General features: G+C 37.5%; 1 protein-coding gene across 5 annotated transcripts in view; it reads left to right on the top strand.

Moving 5' to 3' along the window:
• The window catches only part of USP6NL (USP6 N-terminal like), a 160,667-nt gene that overhangs the window by 15,738 nt on the left and 120,278 nt on the right, over positions 1-24,651 (top strand). The window contains exon 1 of one of the 5 annotated variants that reach the window (XM_036259893.1): positions 12,287-12,472. The exons of 3 other annotated variants lie outside the window; for them this stretch is intronic. In XM_036259893.1, coding sequence (XP_036115786.1) covers positions 12,400-12,472 — 73 coding nt within the window. In that variant the 5' untranslated portion in view covers positions 12,287-12,399. Of the gene's footprint in view, positions 1-12,286; positions 12,473-24,651 lie in introns of those variants that run through there. One more of the 5 variants, XM_036259902.1, reaches the window with a different exon arrangement.

Below are 24,651 nucleotides of genomic sequence, written 5' to 3'. Positions count from 1 at the left end.
ATATTTTGAGGGAGTCAGAAGTTACATGCGGATTTTCAACTGTGTGTGGATTGGCTCCCCTAACCCTCCATGTTAAGGGTCAATTGTATTATGTATGGCTGTTAATTTGCATTAAGTTTCCACTTAAGGGTATATTCTCCTGCCATCGTATACTTACTTAGAAGAGTCATCTGAATTGTAATTCAGTAATTCATTTTGTACATGTTTAATATCAGTGTCTTTTGGTAGAATGGAAGGAGATTGATCACCCTTGTTATAAACTTCAACAGGCATTGTACCTATTATGTACCTACTAGGCATTGTACATACTAAGTGCTTAATACCATTTGTATGGATGAACACGATTTTATTGCCTTAAAATAGACTTATGGTTTGCAGTCAATACACTAAGAATTTTTAGATATTGTAAAGATACATTGAGATTTTATTTATTTATTTATTTAAAATCTTTATTGTTGGATGTAAAATGTATTACAGATGTTCCACATTTTCCCCCCATTGACCCCCTCCTCCCCACTCCCGCCCCCCTTTTCCCACACTATTATCTGTGTCCATTGGTTATGCATATAAGTTCTTTGGTTTATTTCTTCCCATCCCCCAACCCCTTTCCCTTTGAGGTTTGTCAGTCTAGCAATGAATTTGTACTTCTTAATCTCTTCACCTTTTTCACCCATTCCTCCAACCCCCCTCCCAACTGGCAACCAACAAAATGTTCTCCGTATCTATGAGAATGTTTCTGTTCTACCTATTCATTTTGTTTGTAGATTCCATTGTTGATAGATATGTATTCATTGCCATTTTGTTTGTTCATATATTTTATCTTTTTCTTCAAAAAGACCCTTCATCATTTTATATAATAACGGTCTGGTGGTGATGAACTCCTTTAACTTTTTCTTGTCTGGGAAAGTTTTTATATGGCCATCAATTCTAAACGATAGCTTTGCAGGATAGAGTAATCTTGGTTGTAGGTTCTTGCTTTTCATCACTCTGAATATTTCTTGCCACTCCCTTCTGGCCTGTAAAGTTTCTTTTGAGAAATCAGCTGACAGCTTAATGGGAACTCCCTTGTAGGTAACTAGCTGCCTTTCTCTTGCTGCTTTTAAGATTCTCTCTTTGTCTTGAACCTTTTGCATTTTGATGATGATGTGTCTTGGTGTGGGCCTCTTGTGGTTCCTCTTGTTTGGGACTCTCTGTGCTTCCTGGACTTGTATGTCTGTTTCCTTCACCAAGTTAGGAAAGTTTTCTGCCATAATTGTTTCAAACAGGTTTTCAATTTCTTGTTCTCGCTCTTCTCCTTCTGGCTCCCGCAAGATGCGAATGTTGGCACGTTTGAAGTTGTCCCAGAGACTCCTTACACTATCCTCATTTTTTTTGGATTCTTTTTTCTTTTTGCTGTTCTGATTGGGTGTTCTTTGCTTCCTTATATTCCAAATCGATGGTTTGCTCCTTGGATTTGCATACCCTATTATTGAAGCTGTGTAAATTATTCTTTATTTCAGTTAATGCCTCCTTCATTCTAACTGTGCATCCATGATTTCTGACTGGTCCTTTTTTATGCTCTTGAGGCCCTCGCTAAGTTCACTGAAGTTCTCACTAAGTTCATTGAGCATCCTTATAAGCAGTATTTTGAACTCAGCATCTGTTAGGTTGCTTATCTCCATTTCGCTTAGTTCTTTTCTTGGGGTTTTGTTCTGTTCTTTCATTTGGGACCTGTTTCTTTGTCTCCTCATTTTGGCTGCCTCCCTGTGTTTGTTTCATTGTATTACTTAATGAGAGGTATGGGGCTTGCTGAGACCCGATGCTGCTCGTTTGAAAGAATTTAGGAAAAACCTGAAGCAGGATCCAAGACAGGCCAATCCTATGGTTAAGCAAGTGGCAACAGCTTGGGTGGGCTTGAAAGTTGTGTGGGGCGGGGCCTCAGGGAGTCAGCAGGGCGGGGCTACCAGTGTGAGCCAGGTATGGTGGCTGTCTGCCGCCCCCGGGAAGGGCTCACCAAAGGAACAAAGGCCTCTTACAGCACGTTTGTCCCCGAGGAAGCCCCCTCTCCAGCCCTCACTCCAGTGCCAAACAGCTCAGTTCTTCCCTGTATGTCTCTGGTGCCCCTCGAGCTGCCTCCCCTCCAAGCTAAGAGGGAGAGAGTCCGATAAGTTCGCGCGCGGGCCCTTTAAGAAGCTGCCTGGGGCTCCAGCTGCGTCAACCTCCCTGAGCCTCAGTTCCCGCTGGTTTTTCCACCAGAAATTATGGGGACTTCTCTTCCTGGCACTGGAACCCTAAGCGAGGCACCAGTCTGGATGTGGCTGCTGCTTTAATTCTGTAGTTGTAGGACTTCCATTCAGCTTGATTTCAGGCGGTTTTGAATGATAGTTGTTCTGTAGTTTAGTTGTAACTTTGATGTGGTTGTGGGAGGACGCGATACCGCGTTTACCTACGCCGCCATCTTGACCAGAAGTCCGATACATTGAGATTTTAAAATTATTATTTTTTTAAATACTTACCCGAGGATATTTTTCTATTTATCTTCAGACAGAGTGGGAGGGAGGGAGGAAAAGGGGGGGGGGCATCTATGTGAGAGACGCTTCAATTGGCTGTCTCCTGCATCACCCTGACCAGGGTGGGTGACCAAACTGCAACTGAGGTACGTGCCCCCAACCAGAATCAAACCCGTGACTCTGGTCTGCGGGCTGACACTCTAACCGCTGAGCCAAACTGGCCAGGTTGGGATTTTATATATATGTTTATATATCGATTGGCTTCCTGCAGGACCCAACAAGGGCTCAGGATTGAACCTGTGACTCTTGGTTCATGAGTGGATGCTCTAACTACTGAGCCAAACCGGCCAGAGTAAGATAATATATTTTTATTTCCCATGTTTGTGAAGCATATTTTGCAATAATTATAACAGTTTTCACTGAGCTACAGAGTTGAGAAGTTTCTTGGTTGCTTTTATAAGCAAAATGAATTGCCCTTTGGTAGAGTACTTTTAAAAACTGGTTTTGAAAGAACTGCTAATTTAATTATATTAATACAGGTACTTTTGTTCATAAACACTATCATCTAATATGCTTTGAGAGATTATGTTAAATAAGGATAATGACATCCATAAACACACATGTTGTGTTTTTTTCCAAATCCTACAATTTCAGGACTTTTAACCTTCATATCTTTGTTTGGTTTTAGTTTTTTTTCTATAAAAAAAATCTGGAAAGTAGTTGATTAGCTTTTGACAGTGTTAACTTTTAAATACCCAGTATGAATTATTAGGAATTACTGTAAAAGCACCTAAACATTATTTGGACATAAAATAGTATAGATTTTAGGTAGAAAAAAATGTACAACTTTTTTTAGTAAACAACATATGATATATTTTATATTGATGAGTTTGTAGAGATTGATTTTCAAAATTCTACCAAAAAGTGATTATATCCCATCCTTAAAATTTAAGTAGAATGTCAAAGAAATTAAGTATATTAACTGATTTATTAACCTAAGAGGAGAGCAGTCAGAAATGGGCTTATAGTTTAATATTCAATAATCTTTTCTATTTACAGTCCAGCTGACATCTGGAATATTTACAGATTATTTTGTTACAAGAAGTGTGGCCTCTCACATTTTTTCTTCTCATTTATCTACATGTCCTGAAAAAAGATGACAGTAGTTTTATTTTAAAATATATTTCCAGGAAAGCCAAAAAAGTTTTCTGAAAAGTGGTTAGAAAAAACCTGAATCGGTGCCAAGAATGAGAAGATGCTGGGTTGTTAATCAAATAATCAAAAATTTTGTAAATGTAGAGCACAGTGCAAATACCCTTGTCTGTGTTGATTGTATAAAAATGATGTCGATGAAATATTTTAAAATGTTAAAACACATATCACTTCCAAAAGAGTATGCATAATATTGCCCCATTTTTATAAAATCAACAAAAAAGTACATGGATAAGTCTAAAAGCCTAAGTAAGATTTTTATTTTCTTTTGACTATTTTTGGATACTTATTCTCTACAGTGAAAATACATTATTTTTATAAGGAAAACTATTAAAGATGTATACTGACAAAAAAGAAAAGAGACCTTTTAAATTAGTTTGTATTTCTTAAAAAAATTTTTTTTTTCTTTATTGATTTTAGAAAGAGAGGAAGGGAAAGGGAGAGAGAGAGAGAGAAATATTGATGAGAGACAACATAGATTGACCGCCTCCTGCATGCCCCCAACTGGGGATTTGGCCCACAGTCTGGGCATGTGCCCTGACTGGGAGTCAAACTAGCGACCTCTTAGTGTATGAATCGATGCTCAACCACTGAGCCACGCTGGCTGGGCTAGTTTGTATTTCTTTAAGATTCTAGGCAGTTATGAGTCGGTTTGAATTATCTATAACATTATTTGTTATGAATAGTAGTATGGTTTTGCTTTAAAATAATACTGATTCACTCTGGCAGGTTTTGCTGAGTGGTTAAGCATTGACCTGTGGACCAAGAGGTTATGTGGTTTCTATTCTGGTCAAGGGCGCGTACCTGGGTTGCAGGTTACGTGCATGCGGGAGGCAACCGATCAATGTGTCTTTCACACATTGATGGAAAAATATCCTTGGGTGAGGATTAACAAAAAAATAAATGAATAAATAAAATAAAATAGTACTGAGTCTCTTGTTCCTTATACTTAGGGCCTAACAAGATGCTCCGGTGAACTTGTTCATGGTTTTATTAAATGAATGAGAGAAAGAATACAAATGAGATAAAATTTAATCTGGTTCTTTCCCTCTCCCCCCCCCCCCCTTCCTTCCTTCCTTTTTTTGGTGAATGAGTAATGGTGGGAAGCGATTTTCTTTCTGTATCTAGATTTTTTCTTTATATCATTTGCCATATAAGTCCTGTTACTAATCCCTTTTTTTCCTGAAAGAATTGCTTTCTGCCTTATATTTTTATTTGATGAAAGGAGAATGGCATGAGTTGGAATGTCCAAATAGGTGGACAGAGGGAGTGCTTGTATTCCTGGCCTGTTGCATTTCTCTCTTTGTTGTTATCTCATTCCTGTTCTCTTTTTTTCTTTTTTTTTTCTTTTTTATCCTCACCTGAGGACATTTTTTGTACAGATAGAGTGGGAGGGAGAGAGAGGAAGAGATAGAGAGAGAGAAACATCGATGTGAAAGGGACACATCGAGTGGTGCCACCCGCATGACCAACCAGGGCCGGGCACAAACTGCAACCGAAGTACGTGCCCTTAGCGGGAACCGAACCCGGGTCTCTCCAGACCGCAGGCCGACGCTCTAACCGCTGAGCCAAACTGGCCAGGGCTCATTCCTGTTCTCTTACCAGCATTCTCCCTTGTATTTCATTCTGGGAATGCTGAGTTTGGACGTGATAGGAACTAAAAGTTTTTGAGTTAAGCCAAAAGTTAGTGGTTTTCGGGTAGCCATATATAATAAAAATACGAATGTAGGAAACAAGATTGAGTTAAGAATTTTCTGTTTAAAAAAGAATTAGGTCACAGCTATTTGCAGGCTCATTGCAAGGGCAAGTGTAACTTTTTTTTATCCTCATCCGAGGACATTTTTGCATTTATCGTCAGAGTGGGAGGGAGAGAGAGAGAGAGAGACATGGATGTGAGAGAGACACATCAAGTGGTTGCCACCCACATGACCCCAACCAGGGCCAGGGACAAACTGCAACTGAGATACATGCCCTTAGGGGGAACTGAACCCAGGACTCTCTGGTCCGCCGGCTGATGCTCTAACCACTGAGCCAAACCGGCCCAGGTGCAAGTGTAACATTTTTTATTGACCAAGCCACATTGGCTCTCTAGTATATATAGGCAATTAATATTTTTGTTTTAAGCATTCTCTCTCCAGTTAAACTCTGTACTTTTTGGATTTATTTTTTATTATTTCAGATAAAGTCTGAAGAGTAGGATATAGATTAAATATATATTTTAGAATTCTTTTGTTGTTGTTATTATTATTATTTTTGTTAATCCTCACCTGAGAATATTTTTTCATCTATTTTAGATAGAGTGGCAGGGAGGGAGGGGGAGAGAGAAACATTGATGTGAGAGAGACACATAGATTGGTTGCCTCCTGCATGACCCCAACAGGGCCTGGGGATCTAACCTGCAACCCAGGTATGTGCCCTTGACTGGGAATCGAGCCCACGACCCTTCAGTTTGAGGCCTGATGCTCTAACCACTGAACCATACTGGCCAGGGCTGTTATTTTTTTTTAAAGACTTATTTTTTTTAGAACAGTTTTAGGTTTACAGAAAAATTTCTGGAAAGTACCAAGAGTTCCCTTATATCTCCTCATAATACTCTCCACCTTCCCAGTTTCCCCTATTATTAACATCTTTCATTAGTGTGGTAATAATTGAGCCAGTTTACTATAGTTGATAAGCCAATATTGATACATTACTGTTCACTAAAGCCCATAGTTTACATTAGGTTTTACTCTCTGTGTTGTACATTCTGTGGGTTTTAACAAATGTATAATGGACATGTATTTACCATTACAATATCATAGAGTAGTTTCACTGTTCTAAATATTCCCTGTGCTCCACCTGCTCATCCTTCTGTCTCTTTTCTCAAACTCTTGGCAACTACTGATCATATAACTATCTCCATAATTTTGCCTTTTCCAGAATGTCATATACGTGGAATCATGCAGTCCGTATTATTTCAGACTCCTTTTCAGATTGACTTCTTTCACTTAGCAATATGCATTTAAAGTGCCTCCATGTCCTTCTTTGGCTTGCAAGCTCATTTCCTTTTATTGCTGAATAATATTCCATTGTCTGGATGTACCACAGTTTATCCATTCACTTGCTGAACATTCTGGTTGCTTCCTGGTGTTGGCAATTATAAATAAAACTGCTATAAACATTCATGTACAGGTTTTTGTATAGGTAGAAGTTTTCAACTCATTTGGGTAAATATTAGGGAGTATAATTGTTGAATTGTATGGTAAGACTGTTGACTTTTGTAGAAAACTGACACATTTTTCCAAAGTGGGTGTATCACTAAAAAATCTCATGAGCGATGAAAGAGTTCCTGTTGCTCCACATCCTCACCAGCATTTGGTGTTGTCAGTGTTTTAGATTTTAACCATTCTAGTAGGTGTTTAGTGCTATCTCATTGTTTGAAATTCCCTAATGACATAAGATGTTGAGCCTCTTTTCAGATGCTTACTTGCCATATGCTTACTTGCCATCTATATATCTTTTTGGTGAGGTGATAATGGCTTTAAAAAAAAAAGCAAAACGTAATAAAAAAAATTAGTAAACTTTTTCCTGGCTGGCGTGCCTCAGCTGGTTGGGTGTCATCCAGTACACTGAAAGGTTGCTGGTACGGTTCTCATTTGGTGCACATGTCCCGGTTTCAGGCTCATTCCCCGTTGGGGAGCATTTGGGGGGCAGCCAATGGATGTTTCACTTTCATGTCAATATTTCTTCCTCTTTCTCTAGAAATCAATTAAAAAGTCTTAAAAAAATCAATGAAATTTGTTCTCTGTGGAAAAATATAGCAAAAAGAAGGTAGTAACATTCATATATAATGCCACCTTTCAGAGAGAAAATCATTGGTACATTTTTCTTTGTGCAACCGCCTCTCTCTCTCTACACACACTCGTGCGTGCGTGCGGGCGCACACACACACACACACACACACACACACACAGATATAGGTATAGATGTGTAGATCTAAAGGAGATAAAGGGAATGATAGGTAGCCCAGGATTTAGGACAATTGTTACTTTGGGTTGAAACTGGAGGATGAGGAGTTGGTGGTTGGCAGGACTGCAGGTTGAATGTAGACTAGTTTTAGGGTCCTAGTTTTTGTTTTGGGTAATTACTTTCTGGTGTTTATTAAAATTTTAAATATAATTAAACAATTGAGTGGATAATAAAACTGGGCAGTGCATGGATCAATGGTAAGAACTCAGGAAAATAATTAAACCAACTCTTTTTTCCAGAGGCCCAATAAGGAAAAAAATAACAAAAAAATTGTTACATCCTCCTTGTTAGTATATACAGTTGCATTTAAGTATCACAGTGGTTTGATACCCAGGTCATTCACACTGTACAAACTATTACTTAGTAGCCAGATATTTTTACATACTTCCTTTTTTTCTGAAATTATACATCCATTCCACTTTCCTCACAGAGTTTTATCCTAATGTCATTGGTGAAAACAAATATATGATAGATTTTGATAAATAATCATTTACTATAAAGTAACATTTTATTAGAAACTCTTATCTTAATAAGGGCAATGGGCTGTTACTTACCGTGCCTTGGTTAAAGGAATTGTCCCCCACCTTCCATGTTTTTACCCTGTGGAGAGCTACACCATAGTAAGATGAGTAAAGGTTGGCCTTTCTCATAAAATGGGAGAAAGGAGATTGTATAAAGGGAGATGGGAATGGAGGATCCCTGCTGCAGGCATCTTCTCAAGCAGGTCAGCTTTAGCAATCCTTAACATATGGAAGGTAAGGATCTGAAAATTAATTATTTTAAGATTATATATGTCAGAGTAACCCCAGATGTACGTCTGCCTTTGGAATTTTCATGCCAGGAAGGTCCAGAATGACGTATGGGATGAAGGAAGCAGATATGAGAATGCCTATGTGTATATATATACACAGTGTTAACTGAAAGATCATATATACAAATGCACAATTCTTTTTAAATATGGTTTCATTGACTTTAGAGAGGGAGAGAGAGAGATAGAAACATTGATGAGAGAGAGACATCAACATCTCTCAGCTTCCTCCTTCACATCTCCCACTAGGGATTAAGCCCAAAACCTGGGCATGCCTTGACTGGGTATTGAATCTGCAACCTCTTGGTGCATGGGCTGAAGCTCAACCACTGAGCCACCAGCTGGGCAAAATGTGCAATTCTTTATATTTATCTCATCCTTTAAAATTACTGTTTTGTATTATTAAAAATATGTAGATATGAATGCATATATATCTTTTATAAACAAATAAATACACATATATTGGAATATGTAGTCAGTATTTAACCTTTTATTTAGAAATAATTTCAGATTTAGGAAAATGTTGTGAGAATAATATAAATTCTCATATATTCTTTTACCTGGATTTCCCAAATGTTAACATTTACCACATTTGCTTTCTCATTCCGTATTATTTTTTTCCAGAATCATTAAAGAGTAAATTAAAGTATTAACCCCTAAAAATGTCATACTTCAGGGTATATTTCTAACATCCAGGATGTCCTGTTACATAACTACTGTGTAATGGTCATAGTCAGAAAATTAACAGTGATAATCTATAGATTGTATTAAAATTGTATCAATTGTCCCAAAATGTCATGCATTTCCCCTCATCCCTTTCTGGTCCAGTATTTAATCTGGGATCGTGTGTTACATTTAGTTACCTTGACTCTGTATTTTTCATTCTCCTCTTATCTATAATAGTTTCTTAGTCCTTCTTTGCCTTTCATGATCTTGACATTTTAGAGCATAGCTTAGCTACACATATTTTTGTAGCTAATATTTTTACTGATGCAATATGTGATAAAACAATGAAGAGAATGAGAAAAATAAAAGCCGTTGGTTGCTTAGCAGAAGGCAAGGACTGACAGTATTGAAACAGTGTGTCCAAACCGATTGCTATATGATGTTTATTTTCAAAACCAGCACTAACGTCAGTGAGATAGGTGATGATGAGATTGAAATGTATGGAAACATGAATATAGATATTCCTCTCTTCACTGATCAGTCATGGAGTATAGAGTTGGTTTAGAGGATCATGTCCTGTATATCCCCTTCCTTGCACGGAAAGTGAAAAATACTGAGGGAGAGCAAAGCTAACAGAAAAATACCTCTAAAAAACATTATTATCATTTTTTTCCAGAAGAGTAGAAGTAATTTCTCAGGAGTTGGAAATGCAAAGAACTGGAAAATAAATCCAGAGATATATAACACCTATTTCATGTTCAGAACTGCCCTAGGAAACAGGACAAGGGATAGAAAGAATTAGGGGAACTTGATTTGAGGAGTTTGACTTAAATGTTGATTTGTGTAGGTGTGGCTGGGTGGCTCAGTTGATTGGAGCATTGTCCCATACACCAAAAGATTGCAGGTTTGATTCCTGGTCAGGGCACATACCTAGGTTTTGAGTTCGATTCCCAGCCGGGGTGTGTACGGTTCCCTTCAGATCGATGTTTCTGTGTTTCTCTCTCTCTCTCTCTGTCTCCCCCTTCCTCTCTGTTGTCTAAAATCAATAAAAAACATATCCTTGGGTGAGGATAAAAAATATGTTGATTTGTCTATATCAAGGCTTCATAGGTATTTGTTAAAGAGCACAGTTTTGATTTGAAGTTTAAAACTTGGTCTTCGACCGATCTGAACTCTTGCTTTGATTCAATAGTTTACAAGTACAGACATAGTCTTTAAAGATAATATATAATTAGTATAAATGCCCTCTTTTGTCCTCCATTTGGAAATACTTTCTCACTATCATGGATTTGTAGCACTGAGTCTTAAATTAACACCCATATGGAGAATACATTATGGGTGGATATATATGCACATGTTATAGCACCTCTTCTTTGAAGAGCTGGAAACGTCACCCTGAATTTTAAACCGTACATTTGTACAGAAGAAGCTTAGTGTCAGGGAAAGCAGAAGAAGCCTTTAAATTTTGGATCCTATGTTTTACTTCCAACCTTGGTTGATTCACTGTGTGCCTCAGTAGTCCAACTGAAAATGGGAAAATAAATAAGCCTTTAACTGTGTGGAGGCAAAGGAGCTGCCTTTGATATGCTCTGGGAGTCATTACTTTATGATACATTAAGAATATCAAAATAGTAAGTGGGAAGGAAAAAACTTAGAGAGGGAAGTTGGCAACACAGTAGGGGAACAAATTGCTAGTGGAGACTCACTTTAGTAAATAGTAACCTTTAACCATATTAACCTGAATGTCAGTTTTCTCTTTTAGTTAATTCTGTAGGTTTACTTTAAAAAGGGCTGCTATGTGAAAAACAAAACACGTAAGAAAGGTATCAAATATTAATTGTTGCAAGTTGGCTGTTAAAACTCATAGCAGAGCCCGGCCAGTGTGACTCAGTGGATGGAGTGCGTCCCAGGGACTGAGAGGTCCCAGTTTGATTCCCCATCAGGGCGGGCGCCCAGGTTTCCAGCTCAGTCCCCAGTAGGGGGTGCGCAGGAGGCAGCTGGTCGATGTTTCTCTCTCACCTTGATGTTTCTCTCTCTCTCCCTTCCTCTCTCTCTAAAAAACATCAGTAAAAACTTACTTTAAAAAAACTCATAGCAGAAATGTTGGTTATACTGGATTTGGAATTCTCTGGTCCATGACTCTAATGGCAAGCCCAATGATTTTACATACCTCTTGGGATTTCTAGTAAGCGTTGTGAACCTAGACGTCTCTTCATCTACTAGGTTGTCAGAGGGGGGTGTGTGTAGGGAGCAAAGAATTTAGAGGATATTTTTTGAGATACTGTATCTTTATTTATTAATTTATTATGTTAATCCTCACCTGAGGATATTTTTCCATTGATTTTCAGATAGAGTGTAAGGGAGAGAGGGAAGGAGGGAGGGGGAGAGAGGGAGAGAGGGAGGAAGGGAGGGGGGGAGAGGGGAGGAGAGAGAGGCATCATGTGAGAGAGACACATTGATTGGTTACCTCTCACATGACCCCAGCTAGGGCCCAGGATCGAACCTGCAACCCAGGTAAGTGCCCTTTACTGGAAATCAAACCCGGAAACCTTTGGTCTGTGGGTCGACACTCTTAACCACTGAGCCAAACTGGCCAGTACGAGATACTTTATCTTTTATGCAGATCTGGGAACTTGGAGTTAGCAAGGTAGAGTTTTATTTTTATCCACATTTTATTTTCTGTGTTTCAAATATGAGGTTTTTGAGAAATTGGAAACAAGTATTAAGGCTTTGACAGTGCAGGATATTTTGGTTGACTGCTTCTGAGTATGTTTTTGAAAACTTGCACATAGCATCTGTGATCCACTATAAGAGAATTTATAGCACAGCACTCTATTTTTCCTGTCATGACTTCTGTGAGAAAATGTTTTCACTGTGCTTAGTGATTTACAGATGACTACCCACGTTTTGTTTTGTTTTGTTTTAAGTGTTAATACTTTGCAAAGTCATACATTGGGACTTTGAGGATGTTGGTTTTCACATCTACTGAAATCATTTTGAATCCATCATTTCAAGAGGATACAGCCTATCTTTTCGTTGCTTCTTATTAACTGCTTCAGAGCCTTCATGGATAGTTAAGTAAAGCATTTATTTCTCTGAAGTTGAACTGTGTTTGTCCCTGAGCTTCCTGAAAGCAGAGATGCTATGAGCTCTTGCTGGTGAAACCTGTTGGATTTCTGGAGGAGGCAGCTGGAAACCTTGGCTTGTTAACTAACAATGATTCAAGTCTTGCAGATTGTAAAGGAGCTGATGACACCATCAAGGCAAAAGGCAGCTACTGTGAAGGAAGGTAGGAACAGTATTAGAATGAACAATCAGAGCACTTTAAGGCACTCAGATTTTTACAGATATGTATGCAAAGAACTGATATAAAAAATGAGTTTCGAGTTGCATGTATGCTTTTGCATTTCTGATATATTATGGTATCTGAAAGAATCAGGTAATGGCATAATTGTTAACACGCCTCATTATTATTATTTTTAGACCACACATTAGACAAAGTATGTTAAATAGTACAAAGAGTAAGGAGAGGTTATAACATATCTGCTGAAACAGTATTTTTCACATTGTAAAGGTTCTCTTGCATTATGTATTGGAGGGAGAAGAATAATTTATATAATCCTCTTTTCTTTTAATTTTAACCTATAAATGTACACAGTAGAAATTAGAAGGGAGAACACTAGGATTTTGTCTATAGCAGGGCAAAAGAACTAGATGGTTCTTACTATTGTGAATAGCTGATAAAATGGTAGTTATAAATATGAATTAGACAGAGAATGGTAGATTTTATTGCATGTTTCAGTGAATAATTAATTTTTTCTGTTTATGATTATATGCTTAATCAGTGCTGTTTTATATTTAAAATACTCTTACATTTATAGCCTGTCTCAATTTGGGATATGCTGAAATATATTTCCAAAATCTTTTTGCAATTGCATGTCTGACTTACTGTTCTTAGAATGAACTAAAGCAGATATATCTTGGAAGAAATACTTGTCTGCTTTGCTTTTTAAACATTTGAAATAGTAGGTCTCCAAAATGACAATTAGGATTTGATTTTAAAAATACAGGCCATCAACTAAGTTTATAATACTGATAATTTAACTAATTTAATCTGTGGTTAAAAATCAGTTGATTGATAAACTTATATATATTTTATATATGTAAAACATACTTTTCTGTCATTATGTATTTGAATAGTATAACTCTGATACATAAATTATTTTGGATTTTTAAAAACTTGATGTGATCTGTGTTTAAAGTAAAGCTTATGAGATTCTTAAGTCCTATGAAAGATGAGTTAGGGTGATGGTATGAAATAATATTGTGACATATAGTATAATCAACCAACAGAATATTACAGCTGAAAGAAATCTTAGAAACTTTCCTCTCTGTTCTCATTTTATGGGGAAATGTGGTACATACATGGCCAAAATGCATCTCAAAAAAACAGAAAGCATTGTCATTTACTTTGAAAATGTGATAGTATTATTTAAAAATACTTTACAGTTATTTACCTCCTGTTTTCTACTTTATTTCTCCTCCCGTTTCTGATGATATAGAAGACTGCATTCTCGTGTCTGAATAGCAGGATTCTAACAATTAGATATTTCTTGAAAAGCTTACTGCTTTTACTGTTTCAGGAGAATATAAATTAGCTAATTTAATCCCAGTTGTTTGAAATTGTCAGATTCATACAGTTTGATCTTTACAGTCAGAATTTTTATATTAGAAAATTTTTCTACTTTATGGTTTTCGTCACAAACATGGTTTCTTGGAATATACCCAGAGAAAAGGATAATAATCTTCTTCTTGACTTTTAAAATATGTTCACGCATACACACACACACACACACACACAAATAATATAATCACATTTGATAGGAAATGCCATATGAATATAGAAAAAAAATAATACTAAAAGATACTATATACTAGAGTAGAATGGCTCTTGTTCCTAGATTCTTTCTTTGTTTCTTTCTATCGATCTATCTATCTATCTATCTAAATATCTATCCATCCATCCATCCATCCATCTTCCAGACAGAATTTTCTATGACTTGAGAAAACAGAGGCACTTATACATAGATTTTTTTTTTAAAAGAAACTTTTTTTAAAAAAATCTATTCTAATAGTATTTTTAATAATTAGGTAACATATTTACTATTTTTTCCTTTTGCAAAATATTGTTACATTTACCAGTTTTTAATATTGACAGATTGCAAAGTCCTATAGACAGATATAAACAATGAGCCATAAGAAGAGTTTTTTAGTAAGTTCTGACTAAAGTGTTTTGACTAAATTTGATGAATATGGAGAGCAACATTCCAAAGCATTGTATTCACATTTACAATTAGAATATTAGTAAATAGTATGGAAAAATTGATTTGTAAAGGAAAGTATCAAAGTTGGTGATGAAGTAATAATGATAAATGATTTGAAAAGTTATTACTAATTAGTTTTTGTTGGTATGAGGTAGTAAACAAACTTGATATGCTGTGTTATAAGTGCAACCTAGTTTATGGTTAAAAATTATTTTGGGGAAGGAGGGAAGTTATGGAATATTCATGAATATTTTTCCTATAATTTTCAAAACATCTGCTAAATCACTGCTTTGTCATTTAGTCAAAATTAAGTATCCCAACCTACCCAGCACTTAGTGTAATCCAGTGCCAAGAGTTCATGTTAATGCTTTTTAAGAAACAGAATTTTGCAACAGTTAGCATTACAAGAAAGGAAGAGAACTAATAACATTGTTTGAAGGATAATTTTAGTGGATCCACATTCTTTAGTCTAATGATGCAGTGGGGAACTGGTAGAAATGACTGACATTTGTAAGATAGTTGAAATGGATTGGAATAGATGTTTTCTAACACAACCTTGGGCAAAATAAAAGAAGACTAGGCATAGGATAACTGGTCTTTGGAAAAGTATCCTTGCCTTATAGGAAAGAGGGTCAAATATGCATGAATATATACATTCATTTGTTCATTCATCATTCTCTCATTTATATATAAAAACCCGTATCATATGTGCAGTGTTTGCAAGTCATTGTGCTCCTCACTGGGGATAGAAAATAAGATACTCTGGCCCCAGCCAGTGTGGCTCAGCGGTTACCACGTCCGCCCGCCCCAATGGGTCTCGGTTCAATTCCTGGTCAAGGGCACATACCTGGCTTGCAGGTTTGATCCCAGGCCCGGTAGGGGCATGTGTGGAAGGCAACCAATCAATGTGTCTCTCTCACATAGTTGTCTCCCTCTTTCTGCCCACCCCTTCTTCTGTTCTCTCTAAAAAAATCAATGGAAAAAATATCCTCGGGTGAGGATTAACAAAAAAACAAAGTACGATACAATCCATGTTCATGCCCGGAACACCGTAGACACTCAGCTGTTATAGATGGAGGGAAAGAAGGAAAGGCAGGCACATTTGTTAAGACAGTCTTTCTAAGAGATATTATACTCAGGGAAGAATAGTGGGTTGTATGTTCTGCCATAAAATCATCATGGACAGAGTTAAAGCAATTTAATCTTGTGAACCAGGGAAAGGGATGGGATCAGTGATTCTTTGCCTAATGGAAAATAAACTGTCACAGTTTTCCTCTGGAATGTCCTAGTTAGCCTGCCTGCATCTCCAGGGCCCAGCCTGACTAGGTTGGGAAGGAAACACCGTGGAGCAGACCTACGTAAAACCATACAATCTACTCAAATGTACATTAGGCACAAGTGTAGTCATTGTAGCTGTATATTATCCAGGAGCCTGGTTTTTCCGTTAGCAGCCTTATGTTTAAAAATTTTTTAAACATAAGTAAAAGACTCATGTTTGTTTGGATGAAACCAGGCCACTCCAGCTTCGAATCCCAAACAAGACCTCCCATTGGTGTCCCCTGGAGTGTGCCTGCTTGCCCCCCTTACCTCCTCCAGCACTTCTGTGTGCTGTTTCCTCCTTTGGCTCTGGCTCCTGGGCTGCTGTGAGTCCACCCTCCCTCCGCCTGGTTAGCGTGGGCTGTACTGCGCACTTGGCCACTGCACCCTCCACTTTGGTGCCTGCACTGGGGATAGGTGCCTCAGCCTGAAATAGACCATGGCACCCCATCTGGCCCCCTCCCTGCTCACTGTGTGCTCCCTGGCTGCTTTCATGCCCCGCCTTTCGTGCTGATACTTGGGACCCCAGTCCACTGACACACCCTACCTCTTCCCGCCAATCCTGTGTCCCCTCTGGTTGGTGCCCACACTTTGGCAGGAGCTTGTTCATATGCCCCCTGTTGCTGCCACCAGTATGCGCCCTATTTCTCCTGTTGCTGCTGGTTGGATAATCCTTTTGGAAGGCACCAGTGTGCCCCCCCCCCATCGTGTGCTCCTCCTCACTTTTTGCACCTGCACATAGGTCCCCAGTAGTACATCTATGGACACCCCCTCTCCCATGCACAGGCAGATCTCCTTGGTGAAGTGTTTAGAGCCAGATGGGGTGCCTGGGCTCACAGCTGACAAAGGTCAGGATGGACGAGGATATGCTGGCCACTCTGAAGATCGTCATCAACGGAGAGAGTGGTGTGGGCAAATCTGTTGCCTGCTCTCGAGGTTCACAGATATCCATAACTTGCAGCAGCAATAGGTGTTGACTTTAAGGTGAAAACAAACTCAGTGAATGGAAATAAGGCTAAACTTGCAATATGGCAGAGAGGCAGTGTGGGAGACCCCTAGAACTGAAGCAAAATTGACCTTAGTGCTCTTCCTGGAGATGGGGAAGGGATGAGTCATCAGTGGTGATATGCCCCTGCACAAAGAGCCATTCGGCTTTGGCGGGGCTCCCCATCTGGGTGTACTGCTCCTCGAGGTCCTCTTCTGCATCCATGGGCAGGTAAATCAAGCTAGTACCTACAGCGGCTGTCGCAGTTTGAGCAACAGCGGAAAGACCCAGGATGGGAGCCCACCTTTCAGTCCAGCCATTGGAAGGCCTGGGAGAGTGGGGCCTCCAGGCAGTTGGTGTAGCAGCCACACCTCTGTGACACTTCCCTTGACGACTGTGAGGTGGTCAGAGATGACGCCCACTTCACCAACTGCAGCAAGAATGTGACTCCTGCTCAGTCTCTCTTAGTGGCTCTGGGCGCTGCCCTGAAGCCCAGCTCACCTTGGGTTCCTGTTCCCGACTTGACACCAAGAGCAGCTCCAACTTAAGTCTTCATAATGCAGGAAGATCGGCCCCACATCTGAGTCTGGCTCTGGCCCTGCTCTGGTCTGCGGCTCTGGCCTGACTCTGGTTCTTGCTTTTCTTGGCGTGGGTCCACCTCTGGGGCAACCTTAGAGAGATTGAAGCTCATTTCCAGGAAGGAAAGTCCACGTTGTGAAACACCACAGTAGATTGGAAAGTAGCTGTTGGACCTAGTACCTATCTCTACTGCAGCCGATGGTTTTGAAGCCATGTTTGAACTCCAGCTGCTTACACCTGGATGCTGGAGTTTTGCTGGGGAGTATGTTGGTGACTGGTAATCTGCCTAGCCTTAAATTTGTCTGAGGCAGGCCTGTCCTGTCAGGAGTTCAGTTAATACAAGAAACACTTTACATGCAAATAGTATGTGTGCCTGTCCAACATGACTCTCAAGTTATTGGGAGAATGTGGCTTGTTCACAGGTGTATGAACACACACACATACACATACACACAAATGGCATAGATACTATATATTGAGTGGTAGCTTTTACCTTTCTGAGGATTATTCAGTAGCACAGTTCTCAAGTAAGGCCTTTGTGAACCTGGTTTTACCTAATTTAGTTATTATTTTTTATTGAATTTATTGAGGTGACATTGTTTAATAAATTATATAGCTTTCAGGTGTACAAGTCAATAATACATCATCTGTATAATGTATCGTGTGTTAACCACCCCAAGTCAAGTCTCCTTCTATCACCATTTACCTCCTCCATACCTTCTTCTACCTCTTCCCACTTTCCCTCTGATAATCACCATACTGTTGTCTGTTATTTTTATTAACTACAAACGTAATATGTACATACATTTTCTTTGTAAAAAGTTAGAATGAAAAGTGAAAAAAAAACACAAAACCTCCAAAACCCAATCTCAAACCTTCTTTCTATTTCTCTTAAAGGAAGTGTTCAAATGGGTGTTTATCCTGACAAACTGGTCTCTGTGAATTTACAGACATCTAAATATACCCTTTTCATAAATGTATTATTTGTATATGCAAATTACATTATTTACTTAAAATGCCAGAGGATCTTAACATGTAAGTGTTTGTGGATTTATCTTATAATTTTGAACTCCTCTCTAATTTTCCAATGCATGGATGAAATATAGATTAATTAGCTGTAACCTTATTGATAGGTTTGTGGGTTGTTTAGTCTTGCTGTTATAAGAGTGCTAAGTGAATGAATGTCTTTTATTTAGAACACCAGAACTATATCTGCAAGATAACTTTTTATAAGTGGATTTACTGGGCCAAAAGATATCTTTTTTTAAATTTCTAGAGCTCTTGATAATTAATATTCATAAAAGTTTTATCAATAAGCAGTGTATGTTTTGCTACAGTCTATCATAGAATGTCAGTAAAGTGTTCGATGTGTGAAAAAAAAGCCTCATGTTTATTTGAATGAAAACTTTTGGAAATAGTACATTTCACTATCTTGTTAAGCAGAAGTACACTCACTGTAATTGAACCTTTTCTTAATGATTCAGATTCTTTATTAAAAAAAACATATTTTTTGTAGGTTCCAAAACCTGATGACCATGTTTATTAAAGTTATTCTTAAAATAAGAATAGATTTAGGGTGGAGCCCTGAAGGTTTCTCCTATGAGTAAAACATATGAACTTTGGTATCTGTCCTAAACTTTTTATTTCCCACTTCCATGCGTTAGTACCTTTCATTTCTCTGTCAGTGGTTCTCAACCTGTGGGTTGCGACCCCTTTGGGGATCGAACAACCCTTTCACAGGGGTTGCCTAAGACATAACAGTAGCAAAATTACAGTTATGAAGTAGCAACAAAAATAATTTTATGGTTGGGAGTCACCACAACATGAGGAACTATATTAAAGGACCACTGCTTTAGATTATTAAAATAATCTCCTTGTTTATTGTATTTGATAGACTTGCACTGAACATTTATCACATCTTAGATGCTAGGGTACAGAGATGTATCCTCAAGGAGCTCATATGCAAGTGGGAAGAGACAAGTCAGTCATTAATATGACTGGTGTTGGTGTAGTCAAGGTGTCATGGGAACCCCGCAGGGAACTGGCCTTAGTTTAGTAATTAGGAGAGAGAAGGAATTCAGCTCTTTGGTGAAGTGACAGATGCTCTCATTTGAACCAAGTATCAAAGAATGCATAAAAGCTAGCTAGCTAATGGAAAAAAGAGAAAGTGTATAAGCATTCCAAGCAAAATAAATAGTGAAGAGAACTCAGGTGCCCAAATGTGAAGAGACTTGTATACTATGTGAGAAGTTTGGAAATATTCTTAGAGGTAGTTGGAGAAGGGGAGAAGACTGGTCACGTTGGAGTTGGCCATTTAACTGTATTCCATCCTTCCATACCATGAGATAGCTTTCTGAAATAGCTATATGAGATTGCTTTCTGAAACAATTTGCCATTCAACCAGAATTTGGACTTAGAGCTATATTTCTGGCTCTATCACTAGATTTCTCTGTGCATTAACTCTGCCAGCTACACCAGAAGGCTTGCTATCTCCCAGAACTGCTGTTCCATCAGGACTGCAAGTCCTTCTCCTTATCAGATCCTTACCAGATCTGTGTGCAAGGCTCAAATGCCACCTCACCAAAGTGCTTCCCTGACTTTTTCTCCCCTCACCCCTCTACGTCATCGACTTTCAACTAATGTGCCACAAGAATTTTTAAAACATGCATGCAATACCTGACTCTTGAGTCAGAGGCACTGACTTCTTTTCCCTTAGATTGTCAGATAAAAAAAATGACAACAGCCAATAAACAATAGCTGTTCTGTGTGAATGCCCTGTTTTGAACCATAACTATATAGGTTATATAATAGAATTGCATCTTATTGGTCATATTGTATAATAAGGTTGCATCTCATTGGTTAATTCTTGGTACCAGAAATCCTTATATACAGGTATAGGTACCTGATATTTTAAAAAGTCATGTTGGAGCAAAAAGAGTAGGTAATTACTACTTTTTTTTTTTTTTTAATTCTCACCCAAGGATATTTTTTTCCATTTATCTTTAGATAGAGTGGAAGGGAGGGAGAAACATTGATGTGAGAGAGACACATCAGTTGGTTGCCTCCTAAAAAACCCCAACCAGGGCTGGGAACGAACTGCAACTGAGGTACATGCCCTTGGCCGGTCTTGAACCCATGACTCTTTGGTCTGTGGGCCGATGCTCTAACTGCTGAGCCAAACTGGCCAGGGCGGTTATTACTATTATTATTTTTGTAAACCAGTCAAAATTATACCTATTTTTTGTCAGAACTGCAAAAAATATATATATTTTGGTGTGCCACAGAATTTTAGTAATTACTTTGTGTGCCATGAGATTAAAAGGGGTGAAAATCGCTGCTCTAGGTCAGAATTAATCATTCCTTTTGTATTCTCTTAGCATTTTACTTTTATCTCAAATACTCTACCTTTTAAATTGTATTATGCATTATAATTATATATTTTGAATTGACCAGTAAATGTTAATTTAAATAAATGTTTTGGCTTATTGGACATTTTTGCTTCCATTCTGTTTTAGCTGTGTTTTGGATGGTTAAGAGTGTCATAAAGTAATCTTTAAATAAATAAATGAAATATTATAGCTAACAACAAAACTGTGGACAGGAAAATTTGATTGCCCTTTGAGATATTTTGTAATGGTTTGATAAGATAATAGTTTTCAGCTTATATTTAAAATATATTCATATTTTGCTGTAGATGTTGGCTCTTTAAGCTTGAGAAACAGAAGTCATAGTATCTAGTATACTTTAGTTGTTTGAAGTTCTTAATGATATATAAAAACTTCAATGCTCTTGACCAAAAAAGAAGATACCATGATAAGAATTATTTACTGAGACGGTGAGAAATGGCTGCTGTGGCAGACACTGTCCTTGCCCACCCAATATCCATTCTTTAATTTATTTTACTAATAACAAAATAACATTGACTTGGTTTGGGGTGTACTGTGCTCAGTTAAAAAACAAACCGACAAAGTCTATTTCCTGAGTTGTTAAGCAAAAGCTTGCTGGGGATTTCTGGGCAAGTTTTTCTGTCTGAGATTCCTGGAGTTGTAGTAGCCATAATGTGACCACAAGTCAAAATTTGTAAAGTGTTTAGAACAGCACCTGGCATGTAGTATGTTTGTTAAATAAACAAATGTGCATAGCGTTCAGATTTATTATGTTCTATAATTTGTTAATGTGTAGTGATTATCTTTTTGTCCTTTATATATCTTTATTGCCCTTTAAAGAAAACAAAATTATGTACACCAACCTGCTTGAATGCATTTTTAATTTTTATTATTTGGCTACAATTTAGAATAATGTTTCCATTATGCACTGTAGCTTGAAAATTTATTGTGAGTGCTATGTATTAAGCTGTGAGCTTCTTGAGGGCAAGAACCACAGTTCATTCATCATTTTGAAGAAAAGTTAATTCTGAAGAATGCAGTGGTTGATGAGCATGCCTGATATTTGTTTCTTTATAGCTTATCATCAAAGTGATGAATGCACATATGAATAGGAGATAATTGTTCTATTTAATCAGTTACCTAATTAATGAGGGGATTCTGTTTTTACTGTCTATTATTTTATTACTGAAACAGACTGCCCAGTAGATATTATAAACATTCTCCTGAGAACAATTAGGTTTGCCATAAGTTATTTTACTTGAAGTGCTACTTGGAACGAAATGTTTGTACCACTATCTTGATAGAATTTAAATGTGATTTGAAAGTTCTGCAGTGTCTTCATTCAGATAACTTGTTACCCTTTAAAAATAGGCTGCTGGAGTTTTTTTCTCTTCAATTTAGCAGACACCAGATGCAGTGATTAATAAAGGTCATTATGTTACTTAGTCATGGAGAGCTTTTAATGACTGTCACCTGAACATCTGCTAGTTTCATCACTGCAGTTACCAAAAACATTCAACACAATAGAGATGCTGTTCCTGGAAAGTTTGACTTAGGCTAATCTAGTTACTACTTAATAATATTTTAATATTCCTTAAATAATTGTGGGAAAGCCCTTATCTTTCTGTAGAATGAGCAGTTGAAAGTGTCAGTAAAAAACTTTTGGAATGGTTTATAATTTAATCCTGATGTATGTTGGGGCTTAATTCTCAGTGTCTAGGAATTGTCTGTGTGCAGAATTGGGTGGGGAAGCAGTGACATTTTCATGCATTCTGATTATCATGCGAAACCTTGACTGGAAATGTAGGGTTAGGAGTGGAGTTAAAAGGGAGGAAAACATTTATCCAGACTCGCTGGGAGAAAGTTGAAAACAGAGAAAAGCTATCTTGATTATGGGGTTTTCAAAATAGGACCAAGTGCTTTTTTATTTTGAAATAATTACAGATTCACGGGAAATTGTAAGGCACTGTACTGAGAGGTCCCATGTACTCGTCCCCCAGTTTCCCCAGTGGTAATATGTTACAGAACTATGGTTAAATATGAAAACCAGGATATTGACATTGGCGCAATCCACAGACTTTATTCAGATTTCACAAGTTTTACCTGCATGTGTGTACTTTATGCACATTTATCACGTGTAGGTTTGTAACCACCACTACGATCAAGATATAGAACTGTTCCATCACCTACAGAACTACTCCTTTATAATCACACCCATTCCACTCACCCTCTCTGACCTTCCCTAACCCTTTGCAACTACTAATTTATTCTGTTTCTATAATTTTGAGAATGTTATATAAATAGAATAATATATTATCTATCTTTTGGGGATTTTTTAAAAACTCAATTTCCATGCAAATGGTTTCCTATGTCATTCATTTGTTTCTTTTTATTGCTGAGTGGTATCCCACAGTATGGATGTACCAAGGTTTGCTTAACCATTCACCCTTTGAAGGACATTTGGATTGTTTCAAGATTTTGACTGTTACAAATAAAGCTGCTATGGGCAGGTTTTTGTGTGTACAAAGATTTTCATTTCTCTGGGATAAATACCCAGAAATATGATCGATGGATTGAATGGTAAATAGATGTCTGGTTTTTCAAGAAATAGCCAAGAGACCAATAGTTATTTCTCTTCAACTTATTTACTAATACTTCATTAAACTGAGACACTCTATTCTATTAGAAATAATGTTCTTGCATATTTGTGCACAAAGATATTTACTGTAGCACTGTTTACAATAATATCAAACCACTAGAAACTATCCAACTAGCTCTCAGTAGGAGAAAAGGTAATACATTATCGTATGTCCATACAGTTCAGTGCAACACAGCCACCCACTGAAAATAAAAAGCTAGACTCATATAAACAGACCTGGAAAATAGCCATGGGATATATATGAGGTAAAAAAAAAGTTGCAGAACAGTATGCACAGTATGGTTCCATTGCCTGCCCTTCAGTACATAGGTATGTGTTTATATTGTGCATGTGTGTGACTATATATGTTTTGGTATGTGTGTATATTTTTGTATGTGTATGGTATGACTATATATGTTTTAGAGTATGAAGAAGAAAAGGAAAAACTTTATGGAAACACACCAAAACCAGTTAACACTGGGGGTGCGTTAGGGAAAGGGGTACGGAGGAAGAGATTTCATGTTTTTATTATACATGGCAATGGTACTTGGATATTTTCACATGTTATATCTGTTCAATTAGAAAATGAATTATTTCACAATGTGATTTGTTCAATGCTTGAAGCATAAAGTTGTGTGTTTTAACTATTCTGGATGAAGCTACTTGCATTTTTATTTTGTAGTTTTATGTCATAGAGTATACAAAATATTTTTTCTTGGTAATTCTGGACCTGATGAGGTATTCAGGGCATTCAGGGTTGCTGGAATACTGAAAATAGATTTAGATTAAATACTTTTTAACTCTTCCTTATCAATTTTTAAGTTTCTGGCTCAGGCCGGTAGTTATTTCTTGTACATTTTCAGTGAATCTATCTCTAATAATCCTTCCTATTTCTCATTTTCTGCTTTAATCTTCTTTGACTTGGAAATGAAACAACCATTAACCTGGTTTTAATTGTGTCTAAAAATAGTTCTGAATAAAAATGGGATAAATTAGATCTGAATGAAGGTTTTGAGGGACTTTATAGGAAAAGTATGCAAACTTTAATTTATTGTTGTTGGAACACGTATTTTTTTACTGTTTAGAGGCCTTTTCTTTTTTTCTTCTTTTGGTTACCTTTGAGTCTCAGCTGTGGTTTAGTTATTTGAGATGGCTTGATACTTAAAAATAGATAACCCAACAGTGTGGCTTCCTCTTTTAGAGAAACTTATAATCTGGTAAAGAAAGGTGATACAATAT

This window comes from Molossus molossus, unplaced genomic scaffold, assembly GCF_014108415.1.
Source record: "Molossus molossus isolate mMolMol1 unplaced genomic scaffold, mMolMol1.p scaffold_m16_p_1, whole genome shotgun sequence".
Classification (NCBI taxonomy): Eukaryota; Metazoa; Chordata; class Mammalia; order Chiroptera; family Molossidae; genus Molossus; species Molossus molossus.
The sequence above is the reverse complement of the archived record's forward strand: the minus strand, read 5'-3'. Positions and strand labels throughout refer to the sequence as shown.